Below are 23,907 nucleotides of genomic sequence, written 5' to 3'. Positions count from 1 at the left end.
ACAATGAAGAAAATATCAGAACCGCAGAAATAAAATACGAGAAACCAGCATCTCCTGCAAAAGTGCCCCACACATACAAAGCCTGGATGCCACTTAAACATCTTCAGCTATTGTGTTACAAACAGAGATAACATGAGAAGAATACTTATAATATCATTTCCCACGTGCTTGTGCAGGCCTACGTCGTCCTGTTTCTCTATTTAGTTCAATATTCAGCTCAGCCATTCACTATTGATAGCAAACCATCAATGTTAATGACTCTCATAACTCAGCGGACGGAATGAGGAAATATCTTGTTCTGATCGAGCGTCTGTTACACAAACATTTGAATTTGAAGAAGCCTAACATTTACATGAAAGCAAATAATCCAGTTGTGACGGCTCAATCGGACTAAAAGCCTTCATGTAAACATAATCAATCCGATGGAGGTCGATTCCATTGAAATTTCGATCGGATTGAAAGCGGTGGTGTTGAACGAAAGCAATCCGATCAAGAGAAACAAATGAAGCATGTAAACGCTTGAATCAGAGTAATTTCTCAATCGGATTTAAAAAAAAACTTGTGCACTTGCGCAGTGCATAAAGCAAATAAAGAATGTTGTGTAATTCGAAAACTTTGTTTTCTTTGCAAATCTGCAAATACTAACTATACTGGTACATTCTTCCAGAAACAAAGTTCGAAGCGAGATGTTAGACGCTGGGCACAGTGTTGCCAGGTCCCTGTTGTTAAAAGTACTTCAAACTTTTTAAACGGTTGTTGTGGTTGTTGTTTCTCTCGCGGGTTAAAAGTGGAAAAATGTTGTTCATCAGATGTTGATGATTGGGCTTTGCGAGGGCATTGGAGCTAGTTTTTGTATCGCTTTGAATGCCCCTGAAACTGGATTTTTTTACGGGGATCTGGCAACCCTAGCTGTCCGCTTGCTAAAACGCTCTGTTCGGAATATATTTAATGTATATGTAAACAAATTTAGTATAGGGGACCTGTAAACAGCACTTTCATATTCTGCAATAGATTGAATTCAATTTTTTTACGTGGGTTAAGACATCAACGGATACACTGATAATCTTCATATCATTTTATATAGTTGCAATGTATTACAAACATTCATCTTCCCAAACAAATAAAAGATGTGAAAAACAGGAGAGTTGAATGCCTCCCTATATAAATGTAAATTGATTATTTTGCCAGTTTTTTTCATTCACCAAACCCATAATTTAGCCACGGCCATTTCCACCATCTCTCTAACCCACAGAATTAAATGAGCTGTTTAGCGCTGCTGTGCCTTCAGGACGTCTGTGTTAAACAGCCTATTCACATGTGAGATGAGTAACAACACCAACTCACAAGCTGGGGGTTTGCTGTCAGGTTCAGTCTGCCCCATCCTTTAATAACGGTGTCTGTGCTTGCATAACAATGATAGTTTGACAAAATAATCTGCACTGAAACTCGGTAAAGTTGGTGTGAAAATAAACTTCAGCGAATAATGTGGGATTCTTTGGAAGAGTATTCAGAGTGACAGCTACTGACAGTCTAGAACATCACAAAGTTTGCCTAACTTTCCCTTTTTACTCCTATCTGTAGTTCTTCTGTAGTTTAAAAGCAATGTCCTCGATGAAGTTCTCAGAGCTCAACATTATTTTATGAGAGGGACCTCACAGCTGCATGAGCCGCTCACACTAAAGGGGTCCTTTTTATAGCTTTGATTTTATTATGACAATACCCCCTTTATAAAGTCAAACTTTGAGATGAGATGGGCCCAGCTGGGCATCAACTTGAAGTTCAGACTGAGTTGAATGTAGGTCATACCGTATCCAGCGAGAGTGTGTGATCTCGCAACCATGATCTTACAGAACTGTCTTCTACAATCTTCCATCCAGCCAGAGTGCCTCTCTGTTTCCTTACAGGAGGCCAAGAAAGCACTGATCTCAGATTCTGAGAAGAAACACAAAACAAGACGTCAATGAATGATTACATGTCCCTCGCAAAGTCTCACTTCAGTGCCTCTGTCATTTTAAAGGCCAACTTTAGCAATACAGTAGATAATTATCAGTCAACGATCTGACGCAAACCCAATAATGTCTCGAGACAGGTTTAAAGAAACGTATTGTATGCCATTGAATCAGTGAATAGGACAGCAACCATGTCCCGATACTTATTTGTAAAGGAATATGTTTGCGAGCTGTTAAGAGCCTCCATTCCCTGTTTATTGAGCAGGAGACAGCTGTCATTTTAAAATAAAGATGTATTGCTGTAACTGTAAAAGGAGAAATGAGTCTGTCGCAAGGGAGGAAAAACTGTCCTTGTCAACTGGTTTCACCCATAGAAAACACGGTAAACTGGGAATTTAACTTTAAAATAGGGAGATTAATCCCATCCAGAACGAAAATTCGTTTTACATCATATTTGTCTGTGTATGTTATTTTGTATTTATAAAAACATACATGCATATATTAGAGAAAAATATATACAAATATTTAAACATATTAATAATCATTTTGATAAACATTTGTTTATAATTTAAATGATTGGTAAATATAAATAAATACATGTAAGTATTTCCTAGATATGTATACATGTATGTGAATTTGTTTATAAATACAAAATGAATGTGCACAGTACACAGACATATATTATGTAAACACAAACATTTATTCTTGATGCGATTAATCGTTTTACAGCCCTACTTACAAATAATAATTTATGATTTGTAAGCATAAATTTACCTAATGCCACTTTAACATGATTCATTTCTGAATTTGCTTTAATATCTAATGCTTCATAATTTAATTCAAAATGTAACTCACGCCGACAGATACATATGGATTTAAAGACATAAAGTATGTTTTTCTCAAGCACTCTACTGTGGTTTCGAGGGACAGCACATGCAAATAAACAATTTTATCAGCGAGCCGGATTCATAATGAATTCTCTTAGCCGTCCATTATCTTTCTGTGGGTTCTTACCCTGTTTATTGTGGAGAGTCTTTGGTGGGTCGAGGATATAATACTTGGGCAGAGGATATGTGGACACCATCGGCCAAGGGTAAGGATCATTCCCCTGTGAGACAGATGAGACACTTTAAATTCAGTAAGTATAAAAAACAATTCCTTTCTTGCAACTATAATTAATATCTATTTAAAACTCCAATTTCAAGCCAAGAGTCTAACTTCATTTCAAAACAATTGAAAAGCTAAAGAATAATATGGGCTTTATTTGTCTTCCAGCCCTGTAAACCACAAGAGAATACGAAGAGAAAAGGAAACCAGGAATAATGCTTTATTTCTGTTATAAATATGAAGTAGTGAGTCATAATCCTGAGGTTTGTCTAATTAAATGCCATTAATGTCATATTCAGTCATTAATCATCCTGTCACACTTGCACCAATAGCCTTTTTCCAACCCAGCCTTCACAAATTCTTTTGACATTACAAGAGAAGCTTCATCTGTCAAGTTTTGCCCAGTAACAGTGCCCTGGTACACAAAGTAAACACATCATTGCAGGTCTACATAATCATCAGATCACATAATGTAAGATGAGACCTTCTGTAGGGCTCGGGGAGGAAGTCTCCTCTCAGACGGGCCACCGACTGCACCGATTCGAACCAGGATGTGGCTTCTTTCCACAGACAGGCCATCAATGATAAACTCTCTGGGAATAATAAGGCCGTATAAACAAGCAATTTACAGAATCAATAAATAACCACAGTATGTTTATGTATTTACAAATATATAAATGTACGGTTAGGTATATGTGTGCACAAATACAGCTGCGAAAAAAATAAGAAACAGAAACAAAATTTCAGACCTCAAAGGTATATGTTCACTTTTAAGCAGCACAAACGTAATATTTGTTTTTGGGAAATTTTAAATAACTTTTTTGTTATAACCACAATTTAAATCACAGTTTTCAAGCGTCTTGTCATTCAGTCTTTGTATTGCTGTTGAATGACTTTGTCACTCCTAATGGTTTCATTTTGTTGAAATTTTACAGACACATGGACTGGAATGACAACAATACATCTAGATATGCTGGTTTAAAGTGTAAGTAACATTGGATTTTTAAGGGCCTACTTTGGTCTATGGAGTGTCCAACAAGTTTATGTAAATACAAGGTCTAAAAACACTACTATGTCGTAATAATAGGCAGTTAATCATACCATACATCTTGTCTGACTCTCAAATGATCGTTCCACAACTCATCCGTCTAATCCCCTCCTATCCACTAGCCTAGTGTCATGTGATTGGTAAAAGGGTGTAGTCTGCTGTGATTGGTCAAACGCGTTCAGCATGTGTCGCAAATAGAACGCCTATCATCATAACTGGATTACGGTGCACATGTGTTTGGAAATTATATACAGAGTAAAGATTGAGATGGTGGGGATTTTACCTTACCAGTTTGAGCCCCATGCCTGACGAATAAACATCCGAAGACGATAGTAAATAATACATGGACGATAAAAGATTGAACACCTAAATTAGCGGAGTTCATAGCTAGATAAGCAAACTGCAATACCCCAGAAATAACGGTACATGTTAATGTTAGCGTTATATGTATTAGCTAAATACAGACTTAAGGTACACAAATATTTTGTGAAGTTAAGAAAAAAATAAATAGTCACACTTATAGGTTGTGATTCGGTGGAGCTAACAGATCCAAATAAAGTTGGTATTGTCCCCTCATTCAAGGATAGTCTTTTAACATATCCTAAGTGAACACGTCAAGATTATTGTGCAATCTTCAGTGAAATGACGCGCGCACAGTAAAACCCTGGTGTTATAGTCCTTTGGTGTCGTTTGATAAATGAATTGTAAGACTTGTTTCTCAGAAGTTCTTCTTTTGGTAGTTTAAATAAGACAGATTTAGTTTCACAACGTAGAACACAGGTTCTAGACATGATACACAGGCATCACGAATGAGGGACAGTGTTTTGGCAAGGAGAGATACGTTTTCGCAGCAGTCTCAGCAAAACTTAGGCGGTGACTATGTATAGTGACGTAGCGGCGGTTAGAGACCCGGATTAGTTAATGTCTCGCTTGCGTAATTCAGAGTCGACTACATTTTTTACAAGCCAATAACTGTTATTCATTCATCTTCGGATTTACAACTTGGCCGACTGCTTACTTTCAAACACCGCAACATGTAATTTTCATGATCTAATGTTACTTACTCTTAAATTTGGAATGATCTTCGGCTGTATATAAATGACCTTACTTAAGTCACAATAGATGATTTCTTTATAAATCATTTTATATGAGGGTCAGATTATTATGCCACACATGTTGCTGTTAACTTGTGCAGTAATGCCTAATCAACTGCCTAAAGATCATTTTTATCCACATTGAGTTTTTAATTTTAATTCATTTTAGTACTTAACTGTGCATAAAAAACAAAACTTATTAAAATATTTAACTTATAAATACAGGGAGGGAAGTCAGAGATGGTCACCCACCCTTCACCCGAGGGCGGCTCTGTCACATTAGCCCTCATATCCTGCAGCAGTAACTCAGAGACTTTGAACTGAGACTCCAGGAGAAGAAAAGTATCCAGGTTACAGCACAGTATGCTCAGGAGCCTAGAAAGAGAAACACCACCATCAAAATTCCCAATACATTTAGCAATATATCAGCATGAAAGTTAATTTATTTAAAACCTCAAGGTAACTTTACCCAAAAAGAGTGATTTCTAAACATGTAGTTGAAAATCCTGTCGAATAAACTGAAGACATGTTTGTCGGATTAAATTAATTTTCCTCGCTTTCATCATTAAAGTCCCCGTTAACCGGAAGTTGTGACCGTTTTTACTTCATATGCATTTCCGAGTGAAATTGATGGTCGAATGAGAAAAATAGTGCTTTCATATTTCTCCACGATTTGATTGGATGTTTAAAAACAGCCATTGCATTTTAGAGGAGGAGTTAAAAGATGCTCCGCCCAAACCGTCAAACATGCGTCATTTGAGATGGATAGTCATTACAGAAAGGAACTGCTTTTTTAGATTTTAACAAAAGATTATGAGGGCACAAAAAATGCTGCAATATTTCATGAAAAATCTTTCACTGGGACATTAAAGAAACTTCACACATTCACAGTATTATTTTCCAGCCATCATCTGGTTAAGTATGTTTACTCTTCAGACTGTAGAATAATTCATTGATTACTAAGGAATACAACTTTAACTTTTTCACTGCATCTCCAGTGTAAGTGGATAAAAGTTTGGTATATCAAACAAGTGCCAGTATCACTAATGGATATCATTAACGCTCAACTCCTCTGAAGAACCGCAGGGACACGTTACATGAATATCAGCACGGAAGATGTCACGATAATAAATCATGAAATCCAGCACTAGACCAATGGGATGAATATAATCTGTATGATCGCAGAACGGTGATAGTTTGCTATATATTTCAGTTCTGGAGAAGGGCCATAAATTCTGAGCTGCTGGAGTCGTGAGGTGACACTGATTCTTCTCTCTAATGGATTCTAATGATGTGATTCAAAGCAGTGGAGCGAATCGTAGAGGATTCTCAGACATTAAACTGCGCTGTACTGTGACTGAGATTGAATCAGTTCGGCATCAGCGGTTCATTGCAGCTAAAGACTAAGAGAAGAACTCTGTGCCAACGTCACTGTGGACAAATGAAAACATATAATCCTCAAACATTGAGGAAAAATACTTCAGATTAGAAACTGTAATGAAGACGAAGGATTTTGACAGTCTGACATACAGTACATCATAAACATAATAGAAAAAATTACTTATTTTGCAAAACCAGATTGAACCGCTTTAAAGGGATAGGTTACCCAACACTGAAAATTCTGTCTTCATTTACTCACTCTCAAGCTGTTACAAACCTATATAAATGTATTTTTGTCTTTCTTTTTCAGTTCTTTCAGTTCACTACTTTAGTAGAAAACATATTGTATATTTTTTGTACTTTTGAACACAAAATTGTATATTTAGAAGTATTTAGAAAAGCAAACAGTTCTTAGGCACATTTGACCATTTTAGTTTTTCCTACTATTATATTCAATGATGTCCCCCAACTGAAAATTGCTTGCATTCTTCCAAATATCTTTCTTTGTGTTCATCAGAACAAAGACATTTATACAGATTTGGAACAACTTGAGGGTGAGTAAATGATGACAGAATTTTTGGATGAACTATCCCTTTAAAAGTGAAAAGCTAACAATGCTTTTCTTACAACACTACATAGTATTGGACACAAGGAGGCGCTTTTTCTATACACATCCAAATGTGTGTGAATTGTATGGTGATATTTAACAAACGGGTCATATTCCTTTGGATCACTGAGATGTTTAGTATGTGGGAGTGTCTGAGTTGTTTCCTCCAGAGGTCCACACCCTGTAACGTTTGCTTTATGAGCGTGTTCACCTCATTCCCCTCCCATCCCAAGAGCCAAACGTTCGGACATAACAGTCTTAAAACAGAGCTTAAGAAATAAATCCCACCAACCAACATTTCAACAAATCACAAACATCCAGCATTTTGTGGCATTTTTAAGTTTGTGAAAATCATAGTTTTTTTAAAATATCGTTTATTTTAGGTGTTATTATCTAATTCAGTTAAGTATGTGAGAAGTCAAGTGCGGTGTAACCTTGTGGATTGGGCTAGAAATTGAACGGTTACAGGTTCAAACTCCAGAAGAGTTGATCTATGAACTTTCACTGTTATAATCTTAAACAAACGGCTTAAACCCAAATGACTTCAGTGGTACTATTGGTCACACTGAACAAAATCAGCTAAATAATTCATGGTGCTTGTAAAGGATCACCCTTAAAAAAACTAGTTACCATTTTTTATGAACTGGGTTTGATTATTTCCTAATAGGCCTTTAATAGTTCAAGAATAAAACAAAATAGTAATTATTTTGAGTTCAACAGAACAAAGAAATGTGTTCCTTTAGCTCTATGCCACACCATACATCTTGACTTTATTATCAGAACGTAAACAAAAATAAACATGACAGCAACAAACAAATTTGAAAACAAACAAATCATTTTCATCATCCCAATTACTCTATAAATCACCAAGAGCAACCTGACAGTCGCCACTGGCAACTTCTGCTGCGCTCAAATAACCATCTGAAGATTTTATTTTCAGGCTTAGGCATTAGCCTGACAAAGCGCTAACATATTCACAAACTCACATCAAAACAAAGCCATAAACTTGAAGACACAATGTTCATTCTGAGTCTCAGTCAATATTGAAACTTCAAACTTTAATAACAGCTGTCTAGCAAAGCTATCAGAGATGTCACATACCATGACGAGGAAGACATTTGCTGAATAAATTGATGGAAAGACACAGGACCACTTCATTTCTATAGCCCTTCATAAAAATTGCTCATCAGTAAGAATCATAGGTGAGGTCTGTTGCATAAAATCCGCCTTGGTTGTTCACACTGTGGCCGGATTGAAAAAACAGACCTGGGTGTTGAGTGTTCGCACCACTTCTGAAGAAGTCTGACCTGGTCACTTGACCTCAAAAAAAATCTCAGCCTGCGGTCAGTGATTTAAAGTGCTTAACCTCATAACTCGTAAAAAAAGAGTGAAACTATTTTGGTATAAGCCAAAAGCATCTCAAGTGTTCCTTCAACAAGTACACCAGTCAATTTCACTTCCTTTGAGAGCCTAAACTCTTCATATCGCGGCAGCATCCTGTCTGCCATTAATTCGGGATAATCATAGCACAGAGACCACAAAGACCTCAATCAATCTGCCATCGATCCTTGCAGAAGAATGAATGGAGAGGAAGAAAATGCTAATCAGATAATAAAGCCCTTTAAGAACCTTCTGTCACATTTGGGCACTTCCATTTACTGGTAGAGAGGACTGAACTATCGATCCTACCTCAGGCCAAACGTGTGGGACTGCTCGTAGTTGAAAAGCGAGTGAATCTTTGCATCGGAGTTAACAATGATGAGACGGTCCATCAGGTCCTGGCAGAAAGAGTGAATCATTGTCAGAAAACGTACAAGTGCAAAACAAAATGTATTTGGTTCTGCGATGTGTTACATCCCCGGTGAAAGTCTGCCCTCAAATGATCATGATTTGAACTGCAAAATAATAAAATCTGATCTTACAGATAACGCGGGTCTGTGCTAGTACAGTTAAGGATCGACTGATATACAAGAAGGAAACGAATAAAACTGCACTGTAAAAAAAATCCCGTAAAAAAATACGGATAAAGTACTGGCAGAATATTACAAGAACACTTCCTCTTATTTTACTGACATTTCCGTTCGTGCTAAAATGTTATTCAATGTAGTGCAAAATACAGGTAAAACAACTGTTAAAATGAATACGGAAAATTCCTTCATATTAATACAGTATAGTGCCCTGTTTTACAGATTTTCTTAAGAGTGATGTGTCTTGGAAAAGATGAGCATAGGTTCTCCTGAACTCACTAAAACAGAGCTGGCCATCTCTCTCAGATTGTACTCTGTCTTGTTGGGAAGTGTTCGATGTCCCAGCAGTTCCCACACAGCATGAGGTGAAGAAAGAAGGTTTACTAGAGAAAGAAAAGACTTCACACACACACAAACACAGATTTATTACACGTATATACTTGAGTCAAATCGTTTCCGGACTTTTCAATTGTTCTTTAAAAAGCTGATGTTTAATGCGTTTAATGTTCAAATATTTTCTTTTATACAAGCTTTTATGCAGAGGAAACCATAAATAATTGAACATCGTCATTTATACCAGTAATAGTCAGAGTTAATATGGCTACACAAAAACAACGTGCGAGACAAGATAAAGCACCCAGTTTAGTTTCCTAAGACCTTTCTGGTTTCATTGAGCACAATTCATCAGTGCATGTGTAAAAAATGTATGTTCGTATGTCTCTTATGACCCTTTCTGGTGCTTGTCCATGGTTTGGCAGCTGTGTGTCTTACTGATAACATTCGATTTCTTCTCTTCTACCATCAAACACCCATTACTCTTTTCCAGGAGAAACAGTCCTGTTCTCAAGGCTATGCTGCATGATAAGTCCTTGTAACAGTAAAGCTGATAATCAACAATGAAGCACACTCTCTTCTGTTTCTTTTTTGTTGCTGTACCCCATTGTGGAGGACTGTTTAGAAAAAATTGGAATAAATTGTTCTAACAGCATCTATATCCGAAGACACTCTCGGTTGTGCATTGTAAGTCACGTTGACTTTAAAATGCAAGGTTAAGTGAAAATTTCATCTTCACCCGAAAAAGTGTCCTTTTGTTGCATAAGACTCATATTGGATATTGAAGGGTAATGATGGGAGTTGACAACCTTAAGGCAGCTCCTGTCGATGGGGTCCATTGGAGTAGATTTGGGATGGACCACCCTAACATCCTCTCGTCCACATTCCAGCGCTGACCACAGCTCTACCACAATCGTCTGGACAAAACCTTTAAATCCGTTCAAAAACTAGTTTAACAACCTTAAATCATACTTTTCAGAGTAAATCGTTTCCTTTTACATTTAGCAACGCTGTCTCAATGAGCAACTCTCTGACTGAGTGCTAAATCAATAGTAATAATTGTAGAAACAAAAAAAAAACAATCTCCATTCAGTACATTTTTAACATGACATTTGGTATTTAAAGCTATTAGTTGTTGTTTTTACTCTGATGTAAGTAAATCAATCAACAGTAAGACTTTTTCTACCTGAGCTTTGCAAGGCCACGATGCCTGGGGCTGTCGCAGCAACCTGGGTCACCATCACACCGTAACCAAACTTCTCACACCTGCTGACCTGACGTTAGACAGAACGGAGGAAATAAACATTCATAGGTCTACTTTCTGTTGCTGAGGACAGCCTTCCTGTTGCTGAGGACATATGTGCATAATGTGAAGTTTTGGGAAATAAAAAAGACTTTCAAAACATATTTCGTTAAATTTTTTATGAGCTGGACTTTTGTTAAAATAATTATATTTAACTTAGATGTATTTAAATTAAATTTATGTCGAAAAGACCAATAATGAATGTGCTAAGGTGCTTTGAATAAATGTGTCATGTTACACATGTTACACGTGATCATGTTACCTGCAGCTTTTTGGTAAATCTTGAGAACATGTATGTGACGCACTCGTTGATGGCACCGGTCTGTTGGAGAAGTAGCAATCCTTTTGGCGTGGCAGCAAAATTCAGCAGGTTGTCCAACAGCATCTCTTCCCATGCCACCCTGCAGAATTCAAATACAAGATTCACATAAGACAGACTTCAGTTTCCTCTTTGTTAAGTCCGTCCTACACAACAGCCCAAAAACAGACAGCTTGTTCACGAACAGGATAAGACAGCTGGGGATGGAGAGATACTCACACGTTCTGCGGTTCTTGGGCAGCCAGAGCTGGTGGGGCTCCAGGAACCGGGGTGGGAACTCTCTCTGACAGTGAGCTAGTCTGCAGGGAAGATACTTCAGTGTTAGGCTGGATAACTTCATGGCATTCAAAGCCTTCGGCTAAATAATGAGACGAAATATTGTATGTGACGCCGATTCTTCATTCTCCTTGAACCTCGGCCCATGGAGGAAGGGAAACCCACAGGGCTTTCATTAGTGACGGCACAAAGCTTTACTACTGCTTCTGTATTCCACGAAGCCACCTCACACAGGCCAGAGAACGGACGTTCAGCTCTTCTTCCAACATTAATATTGTTTTGCACAGGGAAACAGACACTCAAGGCTCTAATGCTGCTTTCCGGCATAAAGGAAAATGCAGGACTGATAACAGAAATGAATCTGAAATGTGCAGACTTGCTATAGGTAGTTAGGGAATTTTTTATAAATAAAACCTCAAACCCCAACCCTAACCATATCTTACCCCTAAAATCAGAGGGAAATGATAAGTAAAAAATGGTCTGGAAGCACCTAATCCTGGTTGGAAGATTACATTTATTTCTGAAATCTGATTGGTTGATTTAAATGTTATGTTATCCCAGGGTCAACATAATGTTGTCCTAAGGATATCAACCACTTGGCAAAAACAGGAGAGCCTGTTCATGACTCAGACATTTAGCAAAATCAGACCATATAAAGTGTTTTATTGTTCAAATGAACATAATTTCCTGTTTTAGTGACAAGTGACTCCTATTGAAATGAATGTGATAAAAATCAAGAGTAAAGGTAGATCAAGACAATATATTCCAAGGAACAAATGAAAAGTTAATAATCATGTTTTTATTGTGCATTTCAATTAATATTTCAAGTATTATGTTTTTTTGATTAAGTTATAATAACTAAAAACAAAATACAGCTAACAAACACAGTAAAAACATTATAACACAATAAAAAGATGATGTTTTTTGCAAATGAACTCTGGTTCATTGGCTGGTGATACAACCCATTAGTAATTTAACCAATCCATTTATAAGGTATAACTTAAATTACAAAACATCTGCACAAATGACAGAATAACACTTGAATGGCCACAAAAATCCCGAAAAGACGCTGACTTTTTGGATACCTGGTAGGATATTAGGAGTTATTAATAATATAGATAGTTAAAAATAACTTTTAATGTATACTTTAATGAGTCTATTTATTAAGGTCATTATACGGTTTATATGTTAAACTGTAAAACATCCCAGTGTTCGGGCATCACTACTCTTGTAACGAGTCTCATCATCATCATCAAATTCGAAGACTGGAACTAACCTAAGCTGTATAAACCTTAAAGGTGTAGTTTTTGATTTACAGCAGCCTCTAGCGTTGTATTATTGATTTGCAACGAATCTCTCAGTCCAAACACGACGGTAGCCACCACAGTACTAAAAGATGTCATCGGCTGCGACAGCGTGTCTTCTCATGTTGACGCAGGGAAGAGATCAAGCAGGCATTAGAAAGACTAGAAAGAGCGATGTCTTATTTATTACATTAAATAGAAGGTCTGTGGATTTTGAGGATAAAAAGAAGGATAAAAGTCAGGCAGCAGCTAGGACCTGCATTAATATTTTAAAGACTTTCCAGCAGAGACGCGTTAGGACCTGCGGTACTAAAGCTTTTAGAAAAGATACTCATAGATATCTATGGAGAAACTTTCCAGCAGAGAGTCGTTGGAGAGAAAGATCGTCTTAAAATCACCCCCGAGGAGGTTGCTTTGATTCGGATCAGTATGTGAGTAACATTGGATATTCTGTTTGTTAATATTGTACTCGTCCCGATACTGGAGAGAGAGAGAGCGCATTGGTGCTAAAACTGGAGAGAGCGCGTTTTACTCTTTTGCTTAATGATGAATAAACGAACAGTTGGGTCACATGCGTTCTGAACTGTGGAGCACGATCCGTACGGATCATCCGCGATCCATTTCACCACTATACTGCAGGGGAGAGCGAGAGGAAACGCGTGTCGTAGAGTTGTTTGTCCGTTTAGGGCTGCTGTACAAAACATGCCGGCGAATTCAATATAAGTAGGCCCACTTTGTATGTAGATATAAACAGCCTATTCTAAGGTATTAGAAACATAACGGTTCATTATGTAATGTCTTTATACACCTTTGAAGAAATAGTTTGAATTTTATATTGCATTTCTGTCCATAGATTCTCCTAAAAACCCTGTATTGATCCTTTAATTACAGGGATGCTGTAACATATGGGTTTAAGATCTATGCTGCTTCAGGTTCGATCCCCTAAGGGCACCATGATCTACAAGTTCAAAGATTCGTCCCTGTAATTACCGCACCGTGAATCACTTCAGATGAGCACATCTTCTACACTGTAATTATCACACCAGCGAAAATAAAAGTCACCTTTCTCCAGGCTTTGGCGATGCACTCGTGCAGACGGTAAGGCCGCAAGACTTGCATCCCCTCGCAGGTGTTGTACATCTGCCTACAGACGAAGAGGAAGGCCCCGCTCACAGCGGGAGAAATCTCCAGCTCAGAGAACACGAGCAGCTCTTCAGCCAACAGTCTCTGGGTAAACTGCACGATCAGGTGTGCTGCAGAAATACTGTGTGAATAACAGCACATATTAGTGAAATATTATAAAATGATTTATCTTTGAATGTCTTTAGATCTGTTATATACGTGAGTAACACATTTAAAAGAGACAAGGTCATTTTTATTGTTTCATCCAATCTAGTTTTGGGTGAATTATCCATTTAACTACAGATTGTTAAACTTTGCCTTTACTTGAAAATGGGAACTATTCAATTTCATTCCATTCTATTCCACACCCCGAGGTTTTACTTCTATCACAGAGTGCATTAAAACTCATCTCACTGAAGGCACAGGTGTCACTGAAGAATGACAAGTTTTTCTATCCTATGCATGCTGATGATATATCTGCCACAAGTGCAGACTTACTCCAGACGATACTAGCCGGAAGAAGAAATAATGAATGTAACCTGAGTGTAAAATTAGATTTACTTACCTTTCACCCTCAGCCGAGACGAGATTTCTGTCATAAAGCAGGAGTGATAAACCTCGTTCAGTGGCAGCGATTCGCGCCAGGGTGTCTGCCGTGTGAGTCAGGGCACTTTCCAAGGAATTTAATTTGGGCTGCGACAAAAGACAAATCGAAATGCTTCGGGTGAACAGTATAATCCATATAAAATAGTAAAGGATTAGGTTTCTGATTAGATATCATAGAGAGAAGGTTATATTGTGTTTTATCATTTCTGAATTTAAATGAACAGGTTTGTTCTATTGTGCAACTGTAAAAAAATCAATTTATTTTCCATGATGCTATTGTGACATCAGTTCTAAGAGAATGTGCAGCCATTGAGTTGCTTTTAGAGGACAAAAAACCCATTGATTTATCATTGGATCTGTGTTGTTATAGACAGGAAAAAGATCATTCTTGTCTAGTCATCAAGGGGTCGATATAACTGCTGTGTTTGGGCAGGGAGCATACAGAGGTAAGAAGACAACAAGGACAAATCCAAAGTTTGTTTTGCTTCCTGTCTAATGAGATGCCATTCCCAAGGCCGTTTTAAGGCAACATCCCAGTCGCTGCCCATGATCTCCCCCAGTATTGGTGGTTTGTAAAAAACTAAAATGTTGATTAAATAAGTTTATTCATTTATACAAACCATGTACTCACGACTTGACTTTGACAGACAGACCAAGGTGGAACAAAAATGAAATAAATATTGTAGAATATGGCACCTTTATCAGAGCACCAATTATATTTTCTGATCACATCTAGACAACTGGCAATGCAAGGTATTATGGGAGCATTTCTATAGTGCTCACCAGCTTTCCTTTAAGAAGAGAGATAATAGGGCCCAGCAGCGTCTCTATCACAGGGATTTGATAGAGAGACTCCACGGCACACTCCGTGCGGTCACACAGTGTCCTCAACACCTCCATTACAAGACTGGTGGGGGAGAGTGAGTCTATGAAACACACACAAACACAGACATCAACTCTGAGTTCTTGTTGGGAGTCTAAGGACACAGCGGTTATCAGCAAACTTTATAATAGCACTTAAGATCCAACAAGAACAAACAAAGAGCCTAGAAAAACTTTGGTAGTGTGAGATATCACTTTTAAGTTATAGTCAACATAACCCATGAATTGTATTTTATAAACATCTTGAAACCATTCTAACCAACAGACAAATCCACACATCGATTAATCAATATTGGCAAAATTCTGTGAGTTGATTTGGTTTAGCAGTTCAAAAGTGAGTGAGTTCTGTTGATGACCTAGACTAGAGGAACCCTTGGACATTGTTCTGGTCATGATAATAACACTATGAGGTAAAACTGACACACCCATATCACTTGAGGTCACTTAAAGTCCCACATAGTCTGATGACTCTGATCATTATGACCAGACGTGGGTGAGACTTTATATTGATTATGAAGCACAATGACACACCTGTATGCGCTGTCTCACCACCTGATGGTTTAGGGTGTTGGTACATGATGTTGATGAGTATCACCACTAGATCGGTCAAAGTTACCGGATCTGAAACGGACAATACATTACACATAGAGTGAGTCAGATTTGCCATTCTCGAGGGAGTTTCAAAAGGTTTGCTTTCTCCCAACGTACCTCTCCGTTTCTTTACTTTAATGGGAAAAAGTTTTCTTCCATTAGTGTACATCACAAGCCTTCCGAGTACGCACAACGAGTGAACAAAATAAATATACTCCAGCTCTTTGGAAACATAGAGGGTTCTCTGTGCAGTACCTGAGAAATAAAACACAAGAAGATTTTGAATGCGTTTATTTATTTTTGGGCGATTATTAATCAGAATAATAAGAAAATGATAAAACTGAATTTCATGTATATTTTAATATTTGAATTGAACTGTGACCATTACACGTAAGATTCACCCTGTTAGACATATCGAGTATATAGAGTTCACTGTAAATTGAGCCGATCACAAACATGCATCTTTTCAATACACTTTAAGATTGTTTTACAACTGCAGGTGGTTCAGGGCTGGCAGTTCAGCCTTGAGTACATTCTAGCAGAAGATAAACAGCGTGTAAATGTTTGGTTAGTTTTTTTTAAAAAAGAAGAAAAAAACACTGAAACCAGCTTCTAGGAAAGTTCTTCACTGTAAGCTCATAAACGTGGAATAATCTCTGCACAGCTAGTGATAATCTAGCTATTTGACCATGAGAGGAGAGTCTATCATAGCACACAGGAGAAAACATATGCCAGGTTGTCAGATAAAGTTTGATAATTTTGCACAATATGTGGGCAAAGGTTCAGCCGTACCAATCTGCTGATGTTCCAGGACATGGCTGATTTCCAAGGTTTCATCTCGGACAGAATCACAGGAATCATGGTAATAAATGCACTGCTGAAGAGCATTTACGATCTAGGATTGACAGGATTAATAATATGCCTTAATACTACGCTTAAATATTTTGAATACACTTGTAAGAGTCATTTAAAAAAGGACTTTTTAGCACATTTCATTTTGAAACTTTACCATCTTTAAATTTACCAATTTCTGAATGTTATTCTAACAATTAGTATATATAGAGTTCACATCATTGCTGTATGTTTAAAATCCCCCTAATGTGCATTTCTTAAAATGTGCTGTACGGCAAAAAACACTATGTCTGCCACCATCTCCCACAATGCACTGCCCTTAACTTCACTCTTTATTTAATACGCCCTTTTCACAATGACGTAACACAACTTCCCCCTTTTTGCAAAGCAGTGTATCATAATATCCATCATGCAACAAACAAGGAGAAGAAGAAGGAGAACTTCCAATTTGAGGTCCCGCTGGAATTTAACAACAGTGAAAAAAATGTATCTTATACTTATCCTAGCACCAAGCTTTTATCTTGTTGTAAGCGAAAATTTCTCCGCAAGATGTTGTACATCATCTAGCCGTATTTGTGGCAGCTGTTCAAGGGGCTTAGTAAAGTACATTTTGATGTGCTTCCGGAAGTAACGCTACACTGCTTTGCGGCAGAACAGAAGATGTGTGACGTCATCTGAAAAGGGCCTATTGTGACAAATGATCTTCAAGTAATTACTGCCATGACATTTAACAACTGGATTTAAAGTCATTCTTTTGTCCATCTACAAGTGTCATTGAAACATAAAAAAATACAAAACAACAATTTAAAGATGACTATAACTGCATGCAAAAGACTTTCAACATCATGATGCATGTGACAAAAATACCAAAAAACTACCATTTAAAACAATTATTATTGTATATTGCACATTTTGTATACTAGTTTTTAAGTAACCAATGTTAACTGTGCAATATTTAGTAAATAGTATACTAGTCCAAGAATCGGAATGAGCTAAACTATATACAGTATCCTATAATGTAACTTGACTGGGTTAGAAATTTGAGTTGTATCAAATTTACGATGCCAAATGGCTCAACTCACCAATGTCTTGTACTTCTTCTCAAGGAGCCTTAAGACAACAGTTCTGCTGTAGTAACCATGCTAAGAGACAAAAGTAAGTCATCAATTTTACATGTACTCTCAAAAGGAAAAGGAACTCTAATACATGAAAAAAATCTTTATCTATTCTTTATTTAGTAAAAAACTCACCATCCATTTTTTAAACCAGGTGGCTTTAATATCCAGTAGAGAGATTAAGTGTATGGGTTCGAGAGATTTATCTGCGCCAAGTTCAGAATGTAGCGAGAGAAGAGAGAGGGTGGCCTCGATGATCTCCTCCATGTACCTAAAGCACAGAACATACTATAATGTATATTAAAGATAATGAGACACACAGTAAATAGTGAATATCATGATTAAGCAGAATAAATATATTTATATATTCAAAAAACCTTTATCAGTTTTATCAGCTTTACTAGAAATGTCTTAATTGGTTACTGCCTCTAAGTTTCAAGTATACCATATTTTGGAAATGGCGCAACTCACTTTTCAGGGTGCCGTATCCAAAATGTTGTCACTTCCTTTTGAAAGTCGTTCATTAAACGCATCTAAAACAATAAAAGAAAATACATCACTAGGGTTTAATCATTCTTTAACCACACAAGCGCAATTCTGCTCAACGTCACGAGCAACGAGAAAGGACCGTCCGACACATTGACACATACTTGTTTGAGAAGACGAGCGATATCAGGTCGGTTCGCATCGATCCCTGTAGAGCCACTAGGAAAACTCAACTTATGGTACAGGAAATGCGCCTCCAAGCTTTTTACTAAAACGAATGACATCACATTATGTAAAGAAAAACCTGAGACGGCACGGTTAACAGATGAATGAAACATTTGAAGGTTTATAATGACATGATCATATTACCTATGCTGGTGTATACGTCCTTAGTAACATTTAATGGAGAAGATGAAAAGGTTTTCGCAAAGAAGCAGAGAACTTTATCCTACGACAGTAAAGTACCACAACACAGACATTAGACTTCTACATCGTGTGTATCATAAGAATAGAGGAGCACACTTTTGAAACAGATCATTGAGCACCACATATCACAACAGACAATGCTTCATAGCACTGAGCTCCTACACTGATGTCAGGGTCAGAAAGCGCAGCTGATAGGTTTCTGCGCAGGACGGTCCAGCTTTCGCAGCTCAGAACATCAGACGGGGGAGCATAGCAGAGAGATTGCAGGGCGTCCCAGCGCACCTGCAGATTGATACAAAGGTTGCATCATTAAACAACAATCCTTTCACACTGAAATTTGAGAAAACATAGGGACCATTGTGTTAAGATTACAGTTTCACCTCACGTGGCCGGCTGGGGTCAAGCTTCTCGGCGATGACTTGCAGCTGTTCATGCTTGATAAAAGCATAGCTCTGTGTTTTAAAATAAACGTTATCAGTCAGTGCTTTAGTCAATGGTATGAATCCACTATTGTGTATAATGTATAGCTACTTCAACTAAATATTTTAACTGAAAGAAATGTTTTTATGTTTGGCAAGTTGGGCTGTAAACCTGATTGAATGAGGAGTCGCTGTCAGAGCAGTTGTCAATGTAATGGCTGCTTGACTGCTCACGTTGGCTCTTCCTGTGCATTTCCTCTTTCTTTAGTTGGTCTTCTTCAAATTTATTAATCAGGGATTCCACCACCACCATCATGGTCTGTTTTAGCGTTTGCATCATCTGTTTATATCTAACAAAGGTTTTCATCTTCATTTAGGTCATGTGATGCGTCATAGCTTGACCCATTAATTAAGGTCATAAATGCAATTCAACAACATGAACATCGACAAAATGAATATGAAAAATACTTGACAAGGACAAGGAATCATAAAAGCACATACTGTGTGGACTCCCTAGTGTTCTTTGTAACGGCATGAACCAGGGTGTCCTGCCCTGACCCGACGGCATGACCATCTCCCCTGGTAAAACTCTCCGTCTGCTCTTCAATAACCGCTCCCAAGCTGCTCTCCACATACTCCCGCAGATACTTCACAAACTCATAGCTGAAGAACAGGAGAACAGCATGAACATAGGTGAAGCAAACACCACAAGCAGGTATATGCTTGAAAGGTCTCTCACTTGTGAAAGTTCTTGTCGGTTTGCTCCAAGTGAAGCAAGATTTCTTCTGCACATTCCACCGACGGTGCTCCTGAGATCCTGTCCTTCGCACTTTTCAGGAGCTCTCTCAGCAGGCATTGGAGCTCGGCCTCGTCTTCAGTGGAAAACTTTGACATCGCTCCTTAAGGGGGGTGTTATCAGCTCTTCTCTACAGGAGATCTATTGGTGCTTGACTTAATGTGTTACCTGAGGTGTGCTTGGTCTATTGTAGATTAAGATTTTTTTTTAATAGGTTTGTCTGAGATGCTCATTGTTGCATCTTGGCAAAATGTTGAATGCTCTCACATATAAGTGACTTTGAATAATTATGGCAGCAAAATGAATAAATATGAATATAATTGTAATGTGAAATTGCATTGCAGCCACAATCTACATACACAATATGCATACAGATATAATGATAAATATTGCATTAACCATATTACATAATATCGCATTAATTATTATACATTTATTTGAGATCAACGATGAGGTCAGACCACTACATCTAAGCAAGAAAGGCTCTTTATGTAACTCAGGACTATACGTAATTTTAGTTCAAATTCTTACTTACCATTTCAGATGTTTAGCGTTTACGTCATAAGATGCGGCTGGAAAGAATTCCAGTTTCCATTGGCATAGAAATGCGAGTTAACGTTAGCGAAACACACATCCAACTGTTTTAAACATTAAGCCTGGCATATGTCATGGTGTTCAAACAGATTAGTTCCGTCCTGCTTCCCAAACATTGGGAATAATTAATAATCAAACGTTTACAGAGCCGTCTACAGTACATTAGCATAGCATCCGTTTCTATGGAAACAAGCTCCGCTGAGGAGAAGCGCCCGCGTTGCAAACTCCGCTTGTAGACATCTGTACCCTGTATTAATGAGCTCCAATGTACAAAAGTTTAAATATGTTACCGGTAGAAATAGCCAAAATGTATAAATTAATATACTGAATCGTCAAACGAAGAGGAAAATGGGACGTTTGCCTGTGCTGGACGCTCGGGCTGATCACGTGACTGCGCTTTTCCCGATCACGTGATAACTTGTCTTCAGGGTTGTTGATTCACGTGTGACGGGGAGAAGAGATCTGTCGAAATTGTGTGTTCAAATTTGTAAAGAAACGTTGTTAAGTTAAAGCGTTTGACAAATAACAGCGTTTGTTTTCTATCAGTTCATATTAGGAGCGTAGAATTGCGCAGATTTCGCGTTGTGATGGCCGCTGTTGACAGCTTCCAGCTCTTGTATAGAGAAATTGCCAGATCGTGCAATTGTTATGTTGAAACACTGGCACTTGTAGGCGCGTGTTACACAGCTAGCAGGGCTGTGATTTTTATGAGAGACTGTTGTCGTTTGATAAGGCTTCATTTCATCCCTCGTCTTGTATACCGCAGGGATCTTAGGAAGCGGTATGGAGAATGGGCTGTCATTTGTGGTATGCTGAAGCATTAGTGCGCTGTGATGTTATGGCATGCTGATATTTTTACAGATAATCAAAGTCCACATTAAATGAGTGCCATCTGTTGCAAGATTGGTGTGAATGGTCTAAAATGTATTTCCTTTTTTAGGTGCTTCAGGGGCAATAGCTAAAGCATACGCAGCAGAACTGGCTAAACGTGGCATCTGCGTGATTCTGATCAGCAGTGACGTCAACAATGTGGCTGACACCGTCAGATCTATCGCAGACACTTACGGGGTTGAGACCATATTGATCGAAGCTGACTTTAGCCAGGGACCCTCTGCCTGTAAACCTTTAAAAGATGCCATGCTCGGTAAAGATATTGGATTCCTTATAAACAGTCTGGATGGGTCTCTGGATTTCTGTAGAGACTTCCTAAACCTGTCTGAAGCTGAAATGTGGGACACTCTTAACAAAAATATAGTTGGGGCTACCCTTGTCACCCGTCTGGTTCTGCCCACCATGGTAGAGAGGGGAAATGGTGCGGTGGTGAACATTTCTAACGGAAGGTGCTTCCGTCCCGCTTATGGACGGGTTGCACTCTCAGCATCAACGGTCAGTTTACCCACAATCATATTGCTGCCATGCATTTTGAACATTATTCGTTAGTTTGGTTACGTTGACTTGGTTTTCTAATTCTACTGCTTTGTCGTTTTGAAAAAGGCTTTTCTCAATAACTTCAGTAGGGCTCTGCACTATGAATACGGACATCGAGGAATCTTTGTGCAGAGTTTGCTACCTTTTAGAGTTGCATCCCAAGCACCAGAGGACTACGCTACAGCTGGCTGGTTCGTTCCAAGTCCGCAAGTGTATGCAAGCCACGCTCTTTCAACCCTGGGCATATCTCACAGAACCACAGGATACTGGCCTCACACCCTCCAGGTAAATTTTGAGTGATTCCAGTTAGTTTCCTCTTCAAGTTCAAAGTTTATTCATCACTTACACAAGCATACATAGTATGACATGCAGTGAAATTTAAGAATAGGGAATGTTAATCTAGTGTGATTCTGTCTTTTATGTTTTTCTAGTTTCGGCTGGTGCAATGCTTGCCAGAGTGGGTGTGGATGCTGGGCACGCGCGTGTTGACAAGGGCCACTTGAGAAGGCTCCTACCCCCTCGACTTCCTGGTTCTTGAGATTTTATTAGATATTTCAGGTTCATATAGAACAAACGTTTTAAGCCCATTCATTATACATGATTGATGGAAGTGTGACGCTGAAAATGCTGTGTTTCATCTCTGATTTTCAGTTTATTTGCACAGTCGTTTTCGTAGGTGGTTTGAGCGATAACGCTTGGATTGTTTCAATAGATATTTTTGCACTATTGTTTTTTTGATACTTTAATCCACACTTGGCAAAGATCATATATTTAGAAAGTAAGATATTTTGTAAATATGGTATTTATTTCAACTACTAGGGTTTTTCAGTATACTGGTGATACTTGATGTTACTTAATTATGTAAACAAGGTTTGGTATCTATTTACCACCATAATACATCAATAAAGAGCTTCTGTGCCAAAAATGCCTCACTTTCACTACCACTGTATACATTTTAATCATCTTCATATTTTTAAGTTTTAACTCTGCACCGTGGTGAAAGGTGTGGGTTAAAAAAAATGCATTAGTACTTTTTCATATAATTGTATACTGTAGATGTTTTTTGTGTAGAGTGTTTATGTAAAAGAGAGTATTGTCTCTGATTTGTTTGGTCGAATGATATGTCTAAGCTTGCCAGGAATACAACTATATGTAATCTCAATTATATAACCCCAACTAAACTGTAAAAAAACACTTTTACTGTCTTGCACTTAGTATATCATCCTATCAGCAATGTCTTCAGGCAAAGGTTAGATTTTGATCTGTTTGGATCAGATGGGAAGTGTTTGGAGAACCTGTTATTTTTGCAGATCTGTTTGGTGGCACTGGTAATGGGAACTTCAGTTTAATGGTGATCTTTGTTTGTTTGGGGTTTTAGAGCTGGGCCATTGACACCCCTCTATCACAAAAATGTCATGTCTTATCATTTTAAAAGAGAATCACAAATAATGTCTCTTCTCCGTTCCTGTTCAGTATCAGTACTTACAGTGCATTGAAGCTGGTTAAGATCTTGGGTTTGAGGAAAAAAGTCCTTGGGAATGTCTATACTGATAAAAATGTATAGCTTCAAGCACTGTATGTCACTAAGCCAGAGTGTTAGGGATTGTTTACCCCAAAAAAATCTTATCGTAATTTACTCACCCTCTTGTAATTTCAAACCTGTATGACTTTCTTTTCTCTGCAGAACACAAAAGAAGACAATTTGAAGAACGCTGGTTTTGTATGGACACGAAACCAATGCAAGTCAATGCAGATCCACAGTTTTTGGTTACCAACATTCTTCAAAATATCTTCTTTTGTGTATTCAGAAGAAAGAAAGTCATACAGGTTTGACATGAGAAGGGGGGGAATAAAAGATGACAGAATTTCAGTTTCTCGGTAAACAATCCTTTTAATGTATTCT

General features: G+C 38.0%; 2 protein-coding genes across 4 annotated transcripts in view; one reads left to right on the top strand and one right to left on the bottom strand.

Moving 5' to 3' along the window:
- Window positions 1-20,968, bottom strand: part of tbc1d32 (TBC1 domain family, member 32) — a 32,045-nt gene extending 11,077 nt beyond the window's left edge. Inside the window, exons 1-27 of one of the 3 annotated variants that reach the window (XM_056764818.1) lie at window positions 20,518-20,968; window positions 19,926-20,166; window positions 19,688-19,849; window positions 19,359-19,536; window positions 19,148-19,219; window positions 18,930-19,049; window positions 18,711-18,789; window positions 18,506-18,609; window positions 18,327-18,388; window positions 17,991-18,126; window positions 17,823-17,882; window positions 16,681-16,783; window positions 16,006-16,143; window positions 15,829-15,918; window positions 15,199-15,341; window positions 14,375-14,502; window positions 13,750-13,951; window positions 11,327-11,406; window positions 11,051-11,189; window positions 10,672-10,759; window positions 10,295-10,413; window positions 9,432-9,551; window positions 8,875-8,963; window positions 5,451-5,573; window positions 3,541-3,649; window positions 2,964-3,057; window positions 1,807-1,932 (exon numbers count right to left, since the gene is read on the bottom strand). In XM_056764818.1, coding sequence (XP_056620796.1) covers window positions 1,807-1,932; window positions 2,964-3,057; window positions 3,541-3,649; window positions 5,451-5,573; window positions 8,875-8,963; window positions 9,432-9,551; window positions 10,295-10,413; window positions 10,672-10,759; window positions 11,051-11,189; window positions 11,327-11,406; window positions 13,750-13,951; window positions 14,375-14,502; window positions 15,199-15,341; window positions 15,829-15,918; window positions 16,006-16,143; window positions 16,681-16,783; window positions 17,823-17,882; window positions 17,991-18,126; window positions 18,327-18,388; window positions 18,506-18,609; window positions 18,711-18,789; window positions 18,930-19,049; window positions 19,148-19,219; window positions 19,359-19,536; window positions 19,688-19,849; window positions 19,926-20,080 — 3,019 coding nt within the window. In that variant the 5' untranslated portion in view covers window positions 20,081-20,166; window positions 20,518-20,968. The remainder of the gene's footprint in view (window positions 1-1,806; window positions 1,933-2,963; window positions 3,058-3,540; window positions 3,650-5,450; window positions 5,574-8,874; window positions 8,964-9,431; window positions 9,552-10,294; window positions 10,414-10,671; window positions 10,760-11,050; window positions 11,190-11,326; window positions 11,407-13,749; window positions 13,952-14,374; window positions 14,503-15,198; window positions 15,342-15,828; window positions 15,919-16,005; window positions 16,144-16,680; window positions 16,784-17,822; window positions 17,883-17,990; window positions 18,127-18,326; window positions 18,389-18,505; window positions 18,610-18,710; window positions 18,790-18,929; window positions 19,050-19,147; window positions 19,220-19,358; window positions 19,537-19,687; window positions 19,850-19,925; window positions 20,167-20,517) is intronic. The other 2 variants (XM_056764816.1, XM_056764817.1) reach the window with 2 other exon arrangements.
- Window positions 20,969-21,000: 32 nt separating this feature from the next.
- hsdl1 (hydroxysteroid dehydrogenase like 1) lies at window positions 21,001-22,929 on the top strand. Its single transcript, XM_056764819.1, has 4 exons — window positions 21,001-21,383; window positions 21,517-21,962; window positions 22,071-22,289; window positions 22,436-22,929. Exons 1-4 carry the CDS (start codon window positions 21,164-21,166, stop codon window positions 22,505-22,507), a joined length of 957 nt encoding a protein of 318 aa, XP_056620797.1. The 5' UTR covers window positions 21,001-21,163; the 3' UTR covers window positions 22,508-22,929.
- The last annotated feature ends 978 nt before the right edge of the window (window positions 22,930-23,907 follow it).

The sequence above is a fragment of the Triplophysa dalaica genome, chromosome 13, assembly GCF_015846415.1.
Source record: "Triplophysa dalaica isolate WHDGS20190420 chromosome 13, ASM1584641v1, whole genome shotgun sequence".
NCBI lineage: Eukaryota > Metazoa > Chordata > Actinopteri > Cypriniformes > Nemacheilidae > Triplophysa > Triplophysa dalaica.
The sequence above is the reverse complement of the archived record's forward strand: the minus strand, read 5'-3'. Positions and strand labels throughout refer to the sequence as shown.